This window comes from Somniosus microcephalus, chromosome 7 (assembly GCF_052327205.1).
Source record: "Somniosus microcephalus isolate GS21.2 chromosome 7, FLI_Smic_1.0, whole genome shotgun sequence".
NCBI classification, from domain to species: Eukaryota; Metazoa; Chordata; class Chondrichthyes; order Squaliformes; family Somniosidae; genus Somniosus; species Somniosus microcephalus.
The window spans coordinates 142,376,173-142,388,906 of NC_140993.1; the positions used below are offsets into that span (position 1 = coordinate 142,376,173).

At 42.8% G+C, this 12,734-nt stretch overlaps 1 protein-coding gene across 3 annotated transcripts in view; it reads left to right on the plus strand.

The window, feature by feature from the left end:
- The first annotated feature begins 2,241 nt into the window (after nt 1–2,241).
- Nucleotides 2,242–12,734, plus strand: part of LOC147114917 (clavesin-1-like) — a 169,266-nt gene continuing 158,773 nt past the window's right edge. For 2 of the 3 annotated variants that reach the window (XM_085993027.1, XM_085993029.1), the window contains exons 1-2: nt 2,247–2,332; nt 3,958–4,552. In XM_085993027.1, the coding sequence (XP_085849153.1) occupies nt 4,164–4,552 (389 nt within the window). In that variant the 5' untranslated portion in view covers nt 2,247–2,332; nt 3,958–4,163. Of the gene's footprint in view, nt 2,333–3,957; nt 4,553–12,734 lie in introns of all 3 variants that reach the window. The other variant, XM_085993028.1, reaches the window with a different exon arrangement.

Here is a 12,734-nt window from a genome sequence, read left to right on the forward strand (position 1 = left end):
CTTCAACGCATGGACATTGAACTGCACATGCATGAACTTGAGCACATACGCAAACATCGGCCAATGCGCACATGCGCAAACTTGGGTCAGAGTTGTGCATGTGCCAAACATGTTTCACTTCGTTGGCAGGACTCACTCTGTTGCTTAAAACCTGTCACATCTCTAGCCCTTTCCAATTCTGATGAAAGGTCATCGACCTGAAACGTTGGGGTCAATTTTCAGTGTGCCGTGAGGCGGGCTTTTAGGCGTGCAGGGGGCTAACATCCCGATTTCGGGGGTCCCGACACCATCCCGCCCAAAACCCGCCTCCATGTAAGTTTCAAAGGAGGCGGGGTACCCGCCCCGCACTGGGACCCGCCGACCCGAGGCGGGCAGGGATTAGTACCAATTAACTGCCTGTTAACAGGTAGTTAACAGGCAGTTTTTAGCCTAATCCCTATTTTGAAGGTTGTCGTGTGGGATTCCCGCCAGCTCCAAACCACGCCAGGTTAGAGGAGTCGGGCCGTCGGGTTGAAGGACTTGGAGGGGTCGAGATGTCAGTGTTCAAGTGAGTGATGGGTGCACGAGTGCAAAGGTAAGTGTGTTTGGTGTGTCTTAAGTGTGTAAAGAAGTTTAAATTACCTGTACTTACCTTTACAGCCTTCCTTCCTCTGGGTTTCTGGAGTCCATCATTCAGCCGGCACAGAAAGCAGAATGGCCACGAGCTGTCAAAAGTGACATCCTGCAGCTTTCAGTGCTGGCGAGATTTCTAACTGAGTCTGCGTAGAAGGACTCAGGTTAGAAGACTGTCAGTGTTTGACAGCTTCAAACAGCTGTGAAACACTGATATTTCATCTGTCAACACGTCTTGATAGATGAAATTTCAGTCTGTGACATCACCTGTTGCTGGGTGGCCCTTAATTGGCCTGCTGAGCCCGCTGGGTGGGCTCAACAAGGTCAATCAAGTGAAAATCGTGGATTGGCTGCATCTCGATGGAGGCAGGACGACAACCCGAAAGTTGTAGTCCTGCCTCCTTCCGGACTTCTGAATGAAAATCCAGCCCACTAACTCTGTTTCTCTTTCCACAGATGCTGCCTGACCTGCTGAGTATTTCCAGCATTTTCTGTTTTTATTTTAAGTTTATGGAGGGCGAAAGATGGGAGGGCTGCCAGCAGTGTACTGGAATAGTCATGTCTAGAGGTAACAAAGGCATGGATGTGGGTTCCAGCAGCAGATGAGCTGAGGTAAGGGAGGATCAGTACACGGGGGATCAGTACAAGGGGAGTCAGTATTTGGGGATCAGCTTTTAATTTCAGCGGTTCTCTCCCTTTTATTCAGATATACGTTTCTTGCTGCGGAATGTAACTCTTCACGTTTTAAAGGCGATCTCCTGGACAAGCTCTTATAATCATGAATCTGGACCATTCACCGACACAGTGTAGCTTGTTTTGATGCCAGTACATTAATGCTGTGAATGTTGATGGTTGCTGCCACTGTGGGTGCCAACACGACCAGTGGAAGAAGGATCAAGCCGGCAGGGAGTCCTTCCACGTACCCACAATTTCCCCCGCGGTCCTAAAGCCCACCAAATTACATTCCAGTCGATTAAGATTAATTCCAAACAGCCTAGCTATAAACGCTACCTAGTTGAACCCAACTTTTGTGACTGGAAGTGTTGAGTACCATTTTAAACCGTTAGCGTGTTGAAATATTTGAGACATGACTAGCTGTAGGCATTACTACAAATCATTGCCAAAGAATCTGATATTTATCAACGGTGTATACAGCCACCAGGAACAACTGAATAAATATAGCTGAAATAATAGCAGGAAATCCAGCTCAAATTTGAAGATACGACTGTTTCATTTACATTGCATTTCTTTTAAAATGTGGAAAATAACTAAAGTGTACGGCAAACCCCTCCGATTTAAAATTGACACATTCAGTTACTTGAGATAGTAGTGAAAGAAGTTAGATCCTAATTGAAAAAGTAAGTTACATTTAAACTTTCTGAAAACAGAAGAACTTATCGTTATACAAAGATATATCAGGAAAACGAGGACAGATGTGTTGTGACAGTGGGAGGTCACCCTGCCCCTGAGTTGGAGTCATTGGTAGAGTCACAGCGGGCATTAGGACCCGGTTGCTCCTCTCGGTGTGTTACAGGATTGAGACAGGACTACACACGCCCATTGCTGGCATCATAGCTGGTCTGGGGGCTTTATTCAAGGCACTCAGGAGAAATCGGTTGCTGGCAAAGACATCATTCCACTGTCCAGCTGAGGAGACGACATTGCAGGAGAGGAGAATTAAAAAAAAATACAAAAAACAAAAAAAAAATCCCAAACCAAGGTGAGGTTCCACTTCTTAAAGCGGTAGCATTCATTGCCCTTCATTGCAGCATCCCAAGTATTTTTCTCAATGGCTGCTCGCCAGCACCTCCCTGCATGGACAGCTCCTCCATCTGCAATTCATCCGCATGCACCTGCTCAGCTGGCTCTGGCTAAACCAATTCTTCAGCGGCACTGTGTGTGGTTTTTCCACAATATCAATGGCTCTGTAGAGGCAGTAACTAGCTGTTGGTCTCTCTGATAATACGCAGTAAGGTGCAACAATTCCCCATCTATTTTGCCTAAGGCAATGTCCATTAAAAAATAAGGTACCGTTTTATTTTCTCCTGTTAGTTTTTATAATCCAGGATTAAATAAACGCATGTCAATAGGAAAATTGAAAATATGTGAAAATCTTTCGATGTAAAAGTGTTAAATTGAGGCGGTTCATCCCCGTCTAAAACGGTTTGGTCTCATTCAATACAACAGTTTATCTAATACGGTTCGATTGTAGCAGCTTGACTTCCTACTCCAATGTATCTAATATGTTGGTTACGCGGGATTGGAATTACAGGTTGCAGATGTAAGTATAGTTCTGAGGGTAACTCAGCTTATCCTGGCTCTCCGTGCAATGCCCTAACTTGTTCCTAGCTCCACATTAAGACAGTGGCCGTGTTCACACGGAGCTGATCACACCACAGACACACGACCAGACACACGGGCACAGGCCGCCTTTTTTTTGAGCAAACAAACACAAATCGAACCTTTTAGCAAAATTCAACCCCTACGTGAAACTCAGAAAAGATCAAGAGAAATCTACATAAGCGAAGTCAAAGAAGATAGGACAAGAAAATTAAACTGTTTTAGCGACCGTCAATCAGAGTATCTGCAGAAAAAAATGTAAGTGTGAATATTTCTATAATAAACCTTGGAAAGTAGATTCATAACCAGGACCAGTGTGTTAAAAAGCAAATCTCATTTTTACTCCATGGAATTGCAGATTTTGTTTGACTCAGGGTTTAGGGGATGCCATTTCACATCGTTCTGCCAGTTAGAGTTACTGCTTTACGGTGACTGAACAAGTCAATTCTGGGTTTATTTTATGGGATTCCAGGATTTTTACTGACTTGGATATCGATTTGCACGATTCTATCCTATTTTTAGCAATCATAAATCCGTGGCCTTTCAAATCATCTGTTACACCCCGTCATCTTTAAAGATACTTTGTCCCTAAACAGAAATGTAAAATGTTACTATAAAACAGAAACATCAGAACTTTAATGTGGGAGGGTGAGGGTCACCCCATTCCCATAAAATGCTGGTAGCAAAGAGTCAGTCCATATTTATCGTTTCACATTAATCTCCTTAGTAGAAACGCCAGAGAAAGACGAAAGTTAACATTTTTTTAAATACATAATTTTCTTAATAGGGGTTTTCAATTAGTTTTTCCTTACAGATCCACGTGTAAATAATGGCTAAGTGGAGGCAGGGCTGTTGCGGCTGTTTGAGGTAAAGTACATGGGATTTACTGTAATGAATAGACTGTAAGAGCTGGGTAGCAGTGACACGCTGGGGATATGGAGACTGTATATCGTTATATAGTGATGGATAACATATCTCACTCTTATACACACATGTATGTTGCAGAAAGTCCAGCCATGTGGGTTCGCTTCAGCATCATGTTTTGTCAACAGATGGAAGAGAATGTTCAATAAGCCTACGTTATTGACGAATTCATCGGCTGGTAGAAGGGACCATGGGCACAACACTGGTTGCGATGGTGATGTCTGATCATTAGTAGCGAATCGTCAGAAAATAAGAGCACGGTCGTTGTTTTTATTATTATCGCTAAAATGACCCATCTGCAATCTGGGCTCCGCGTTGAAACCGTCGAGAAATCTCGGTTGGAGCTGAATGAGAATCCGGACGCCTTACACCAGGACATCCAGCAGGTCAGAGACATGATCATAACCCGCCCTGATATCGGCTTCCTGCGCACGGATGATGCCTTCATCCTGCGCTTTCTGAGAGCCAGGAAGTTTAACCACTTCGAGGCCTTCAAACTGCTTGCTCAGTATTTCCAGTATCGGCAACAAAACCTGGACATGTTCAAAAACTTCAAAGCGGACGACCCTGGCATCAAACGGGCTCTGATGGATGGGTTTCCAGGAGTCCTCCTACAGCCAGATCACTATGGTAGGAAGGTTCTGGTATTGTTCGCTGCCAACTGGGACCAGAGTAGGTAAATGTAAAGATTCTACTCGTCCTTACTTGATGTTTGACCACGAACAATGGGTTAAACGTGTTTTACAGACACTACAATAATAAAATAGGACAGTTATACTAACATTTTTGTGTCACTGCAAAGCGATTCTCTGAGCGATTCCACTCCCAATGCTTAACCTTGGCAATGCTTGGAGAGTATAACTCCAGTGCTGCATTAACCCTGATTTAAAAAGTCCTTGGACTTTCTGAGCACCTTATACATTTTCACATTACAAATCACAAGATAATTACAGATGAAGACTATTCAACCTATTTTAGCCCATCCATCCAGAAAGATTCTACAATCCTTCCAATGCAACATCAAATAATTCATTGCTTTTGTTTCTACTCTTCTATCCAGAACTCTAATCCATGAGTTGATCACTCTCTGTGTAAAAAAAAACTTTGTGATGTCAGTTTAAAATGTTACCTTTTACTAGTTTGACCCTGTGACCCTTGTCCTACTCTTACAGTTCAGTTTAAGTAAATTTTCTGCATTTGCCTTTCCTGTGCCATTTGCTATCTTATACACCTCAATAAGTTCATCTCTCAGTCACCTCTTTTCAAGGCTGAAACACCCAAGTTTTTCCAGTCTTTCCTCATACCTCAGCCCTCTGATACTAGGGACCAGCCCCATGACTCTTTGTCAGAAAATGAGTGCCCTGGGTAGCCCACCAGCTCCAGGAATGGGGAGGGGGGGGTGGTGTGGTGTTTAATCATTCCCCATCGTTTTTGGGACATTACCGCCCTGTTTGACTGGGTGGGAGGCCACAAAATCTCCCCCATTGAGTCTACTAAGATTCTAATTCTCTTTCAACTTTATGATTAGCTATTTCAGCATCATTTATGGAGAATGTGTCTCTGTTTTCTTCCTATGTGCAGTACCCTGTCAGCATTAAATTTCATCTACTATTGTTTCGCCCACTTACATATTCTGTCCAATTTATTTTGTGTTTCCTGAGCTGTCTCTTCAGAATCAACTTCCTCTCCCAGATTGGTATCATCTGGAAATGTAACCAATTTAATTGAATTTTGGAATCCAGTGATTGATGTAAATTAGAAACAGTTGTGGCCCCAATACTGATCTCTGCAATATTCCACTTGACAAATGCTTTTTGAAAGTCTGGGTGTACTATGTTGTAGCATTTTCCACAGTCTACTTGAAATGTGAATTCCTCAAAAAAGTCTAAAGGGGAGAAATTCGGTATCATCCCGTTTGGGCGCAGTAACTTTTGAAAGCTGGGAAACTTAGCGCCAGACACTAATGATTCCCAGCTTTTTATAAATTTGATGTTTGCGCTCCAGGAAGGAAGTGGAGCAATAAATCAAGCACTCCACTTCCTTCCTAGAGCGCTAAAGGATACAGGCGGGGTGGTAGTGGTGCAGCGCTACACAATGTCCCATGCAGCGCTGCCGCAATCTGAGGCTCCTTCCCTCCCTTAAAGGGAAGGGCCATCACTGCAGGCTCTGCATTGGGACCAGATAGCTAGTCCCTGATGGCAGCCGTGATCCGACTCAATCAGCCCCATGCACTCCAGCAGAATGCCGGGCTGATCGATTGCGGCCAAGAAGAATTGAAAAAATTGGGGAAAAAAGCATTTTAGAAATTTTCCTACTTACCTCGGCAACCTTCCCTATAACTTCCACCCCCAAAGTGCCAGGCCTCCCAGACAATGCCTCCTGCAACTGTCAGCGTTTTCACCCAGCTATGCTGCAGGGGGCGGAACCATAGTTTGGGTCCGGGGCGCTACCGGGGTGATGCGCACGGTCTCCGGGTGCAGGAGATTGTGGCGCAAAGTGCTACCACCGTCACAAACCTCCCGGCCAAGTTAGTGGGAGTCATTGTCCATTTTATTTTCCAAAGTTCTATTCTCAGCCCCTCAAAATCAGCTTTTCTCCAATCTATTACTCTGGTCTTCATCATACTTATTTCCTTCTCAATTATTATCTTAAAGCATAATATATTACGGTGACTATTGCCTAGATACTCCCCCATTTTTACTTCTCTTATCTGCTCATTCCCCATTACTAGACCCAATAGCGAATCCTCCCTTGTTGGGATTTTTACATATTGGGTTAGAAAGGAGCCCTGTACACATTGTAGGAACTTCATTCCTTTATCCCCTTTACCTACCTCTTCTGTCCAATTAATATCAGGATAGTTGAAATCCCCCATGATTATTATTCTATTTTTTTTTACTCATTTCCCTAATTTGTTTGCACATTTCTTCCTCCACCTCCCTTCCACTATTAGGTGGTCTGTAACCCTATCGGTGTGATTGATCCTTTATTATCTTTTATCTCTATCCACATGGATTCTATTTCTGCATTGCTGACAGCTGCGTCACTTTTTTCTACTGTCATTATGTTATCCCTAATAAGTACAGCTATTTCAACTACCCTTTTTGCCTCTCTATCTTTTCTAAATATGTTATACCCTGCAATGTTTAATTCCCAGTCCTGATTTTTCTGTAGCCATGTCTCAGTAATCCCTACTATGTCTGGTTCCTCATAATGCATGATTGCCTCCAGCTCCCCTGTTTTATTATGGACACTGTGTTCATTGCTGTACAGACAGTTTAGCTCATTTTTAAATAACAATTTCTCTCACTTTGTTTTTAACCATCTTTTTAAACTCCTGTTCTATAACTCTATTTATTCCCTGGCTATCAATGTCTTCCCTTACTTTATTCTTTCCTATGCTCTCTTTTCCTATTTTGTTTATATTTAGGCTGGTTTCATTTCTTGTAGGTCCTTCCCACCATCTTACTAGTTTAAAGCCTTTGCCACCTCCCAATTTACCCTTTCCGCTAGGACACGGGCCCCATCCCAGTTCAGGTGGAGTCCATCTCATCGGTTCAGCTCCTTCCTGTCCCAGTACTGGTGCCAGTTTGCCATGAAAAGGAACCCCTCTTTCCCACACCAACCCTTTAGCCACATGTTAATTCTCCTGATCTGACTGCTTCTATGCCAAATTGCACGTGGTTTGGGCAATAATCCAGAGATTATTACCCTTGAGGTCCTGCTTTTTAATTTAGTTCCTAACTCCTTGTTCCTACTTATGTCATTTGTTCTGACATGGACCATGACAACTAGACTTACCCCCTCCCTTTCCAAATTCCTCTCCAGCTGCCATGAGATATCCCTTACCCTGGCACCGGGTAGGCAACACACCCTTCGGGATTCTCATTCTTGGCTGCAGGGGACGCTATCTATCCCCCTAATTATAGAATCCCCTATCACTACCACATTTCTATTCTGCTCTTCTCCCCCTTGGACAGCCTTCTGAGCCATGGTGCCTTGGTCTGCATTGTGGCCGTCTTCCCCGCAGTCTTTCTCCTTGCCCTCACAGGTAGCGAGTACATCGTACCTGTTGGACAGGACCAGTTTCTGTGGGACCTCCTTCTCAACCTCTCCTAAGTCCTCGCTACTCAGCTCCCTGACAGTTACACCCTCTCCTTACTGAACCTGTGCTTTCCTCTGGGGTGTGACTGTATTCTGGATAAAGCTGTCCAGAAATTCCTCCACCTCCCTTATATTTCGGAGTGTCTCTAACTTGCACTCCTGCTCAATGACTCTGAGCTGGAGTGACTGAAGGCAGAGACATTTTCTGCAGATGTGGGAATCCGGGACAGTCTCGCTGTCCACAAACTCCCACATATTACAGTCCCGACACATAGCCTGTCCTGCCATCTCTGGAATTCTTTATTTATTTGCTTATTGAAAACCTGAATTAATTTAATTAGTTAAAATTTTTATTCAAATGATTATTTATAGTAATATTAATTAATTAGTTTATCTAGTTAAGTTATTAATTTAATAAAGTAATGGATTCCCTTCTGAATCCATGTTGACTATTGTTTACAAGGTTATTGTTACACAGATAATCTTAATGTTTACTCCTGATAATCAATTTAATTATTTTACATGATATTAAAGATAGGGGAAGAAATTTGGTATTGCCCTATTTGGGGCGCTAAAACGTTAAAAGTTGAAGAATTAGCACCAGGCGCTAATCTTTGTCGACTCCCACGAAATTCATTGTTAGCGCGCCAAGAGGGAAGTGGAGTTTTAAATCAAGCGCTACACTCCTAACTTAGGGCGCTAACCTCACTTAAAGGGAAGGGCCAATCACGCTGTATAACCTCGTAGTCATCAGTGATGTTTTTCAACCCGACCTGGGCGACTGCCATTGCAGCCCCATCACTTTCAGAAAGTGCAGCATTTGGAGATGTTTGAGGAAAAGGTGTAAAAATTTTGTGCAGGCAGCAGATTGGTGCAAGTAATAAACGGTGCAATCACTGAAAGCGCTTTTTTCACGATGTTCAAGCGACACTGAAGCATTCCCTTTAATTACCGCTCCTGCAGCACACTTCCGAGTGCACAACACCTCCTCTCACTGGTGTTGTCGGCGCGAGGCGCTAAAGCAGGGGGCAAAAGGCAATTTTACATCGGGGCCGTTAACGGGCCGTTGCATACGCATTGACGTCACCATGTGAGAGGCGCTAGAGGCCTAGATGCTAAACTGTTAGCGCCAGTGCAAATTCGCCACTGAAGGTCACGTGTGGCGTTGGATTCACCGTGGCCGGGCACTAACAGGAGGCGTTAACCTACCGAATTTCACGGCCTAAATATTTAAGTTGCTGCATCTGCTTTGTCCCTTTTTGAAAATGGGTACAACATCAAACTGTTTATAGCGTACCAGTACCTCCCTTGTTCCTCTTAGTTATTTGTTTTGAGCTTTGTTAGACTGTCTAGGACTTCCATTTCATTTATATCAAAGTCATTAATACTATTTATGTTATTACTACTTAGCAAAGACATGTTATTCATTTCATCCCCTTAAGGAAGTAATCATTCAGAATATTAACTATCTTATGCTCATCTTCGGTTTCAGTCTCTTTGCATCTGTTATGATTCTTGCCTCTTTTGTGTCTCCTTACTATTGAAGTACTGAAATTATTTCTTACTCTTACTGCTTTGTGTCTGCAGCTATGTCCAGATCTCTCTTAGCCCCTCTGACCAGTGTTAATGTGTTTCTGCATGTTTCTATATACATCCCAATCAACGGATTTACCTTTTTCCCTCCAGGATTTGTAGAAGTCATTTATTTAACTTCTGATTAACCTATTAATCCATTTAGAGCCACATTTGTTTAGCATATATATACTGATCCTAAGTATTCAATCATTTTTATATGCATACTTGTCAACTGCTGAAGTGCTGTTAAACAACCCTCCTCCCCAGTCAATTTGCTTAAGTTGTTCCGTCACTTCTTTGAATTTTGATCTTTTAAAATTATATGCTGTTCCTGGACCTCTTTATTTCAGTATCTGATATCATGTCAAACATGCTCATTCTGTGGTCACTTTTTCCTTGCACAAGGTTACTGCCTCTTGTGGCTTATCCAACACTGTGGGCTAGAAATTTAGTGCAATTGCACCTCCCGTTAGCACCTCCTGGGGGCGCTAACGGGGCACAAACGACTTTTCGCCTGGGCGCAGTGCTGCAAACAACTCCTGCTAAATTCAGCGGCAGTTTAGCAGCGGCGGAAACCAGTAGTGCCCCGCTCCACTGTGCAGGCGATGACGACATCATCACCGTGCGCAGCGCCCTGTTTTTGCCCCGCCTGCAAAATTGGCCCGCGCCCCCTGAATCTGCACCGGGCAATGACAGCGGCCAATTCAGGGGGTGGGAACAGAGCGGCAGGAGGCTCACGGGGCGATAACTAAAGGGGAGGTGGTGGACGGGGGGGGGGGAAAATCGGTCGACTTATTTGTCGTGGCCCGTTGCGTCTTTTAACACGGAATTTGTGATCTGGCAGCCCAGCACTCCTCTTGAGTGCCTGGTTGCTGGCACAACACCCCACTCCCCGGTGCTCCAGGTAGGGCCCTGCAGAGTTGCGGGCTTGGGCCCTCCCCTTTAATGAGGGGACGAGCCCTTCCATGCAGCAGCGCTACATGGCCCAGTGCGTAGCGCTGCAGAATGCACCACCCCGATATTCGGGGTTAGCACTCTTTGAAGGAAGTGGAGTGCTTGAATTAGCGCTCCACCTCCCTCTTGGGGCGTTAAAACTGAAGTTAGCGATCGCCGGCGCTATTTTTCGATGTTAGTCATCCAAAATGTTCGGAAACTAATTTTTCCCTCATTGAGTCGTGAATTATATTTATCAAATTAGATTCCAAACTGCTTGGATATTCCCAATTTATATATTGTTGATTAAAGCCGCACATTAATGGAACTTTCTTGTTTTCACATACCCTCCTTATCTCTTCTTCGAGCAAACTGCTGCCCTTCTCATGCTGACCTGATGGTTTGTAACCCATTGTGTTAGCTTTGTCTTTTTATATTAAAAGTATTAAATCAAAGTACTTCATTGTGTAACTTTGCATTTCCCACTTCCCAGAATCAATTTCTTTAACTTTCAAGGTGTCCCTGACATATAAGGCTATATGAATTCCTCCCCTGTTTATACTTATGAAAGTAACTGGAATTATTTTCACACCTGACTGCCAGCCATTTATTTACATGCTCAATTTTCTTGGTGAACTGCCCTCCTTTACCTAACACTGAAAGTATACTAAAGAACATTACATTCCTTCCTTTATCTTTGAGTTTTGAGGTGCTCCTTGAGTACTGACTTGTAAAGGCCTTCTATTATTTCTCCCGCTGTTGTTCACCTCTACGCAGACTACCACCATTGGGCCTCTTCCAGGCTCTCTCAGTAGCTCTTCTAGATTTAGTTTTCAAGATAAAATGGAAAGCTGTACTTGTTGGAACTCAAAAACAGACATGGCTAGAAGTACACATCAGGTTAGTTAACATCTGGAAGAGAAAAACAGTTTGCAGTTGCAGTAAAGCGCTCCACCTGAAATGTTAACTCCGGGTGCTCCGGTTTCCTCCCACAGTCCAAAGATGTGCGGGTTAGGATGATTGGCTATGATAAATTGACCCTTACTGTTAGGGGGATTAAATACGTGGGGTTACGGGGATAGGGTGGGATATGTGTAGGAGTTACGGGGATCGGGTGGGATATGTGTCGGTGTAGGCTCGATGGGCCGAAATGGCCTCTATCTGCACTGTGGGGTTTCTGTGATTCTGTGATTCTCGTTCAGATGTCGTGTTTCAACTAAGGTATATATGGAATTATAGATGAACTTTATGTGAATAAACATTACAAAGTATAACAAATAATACTTAAAATAATTTAACAATTCTGTTAAAGGGTTTTAAATAGATGGCAGAATTTGTCACACGTTGAAATTACCATTGAATAAATATCCTATTATCACTCATCATGCTCTATTTAAACACATCCTTGTGGTATTGTTTCCAAACCAATTTTTATCATGGCCTCCAAGATCAAATGCACTAATTATTTAAAAAATGCTATTAGTCATTTTGTGAAATCACACTGAAGCCAGTTAAGCTTCTATATAATATAATGGGAAAGCTCCAGAGATGCTATTCTGATATTATAAAGACAGAATTATTCAATTGCAATAGAATAGTGAAGTTTTATTTGCATGATTTGTAATACTGTACTTGTGGTATAAATTTCCATTCACCAAAAAATATGATTCGATCATTTGGCTAATAAACATTGTTCAGCTTATTTAGATGAAACTTTCAAGTGGCCTAAGGTGAGTTCAGAAATAGAGTAGTAATTTAAGGTCAGATTTTGTCAATCTTTCAAAGAATAGTGTTAAGTCTGTACCTCTTCTATGACTAGAGCTGCAACAGACCAGACAGTCAGGCTGAGGTGAGCCAGGCTGAGAGTTGCAGTTTTTCATTGTTCAGGATGTTAGTTCACAGGCCATGGCTAAGTTGCTGATATTGCTACTTTTCATTTTTATTTTTGCTCAAGAAGATGTTTATAGAATATTTTTAATACATTCAACAGAATAGATAAAGCCTACTAGCACAAAACCTGACATGGGGGTACTTCTTGACACAGGTGAAAATATTGTATAACACTGTTTAATATGCATCATGAATCATAACTAATTAAGGCCAGCTAGTGCTGAATAGTAAAGTTTTTGTCTACTCACTGGTTTGAATGCGTCACAGAAGATAAAATCACATTCAGGATGAAATTACAGGCTAAGGACCTCTGTGAAAGTTTAATTTATTTTGAGGATGCCATATCAAATCACATA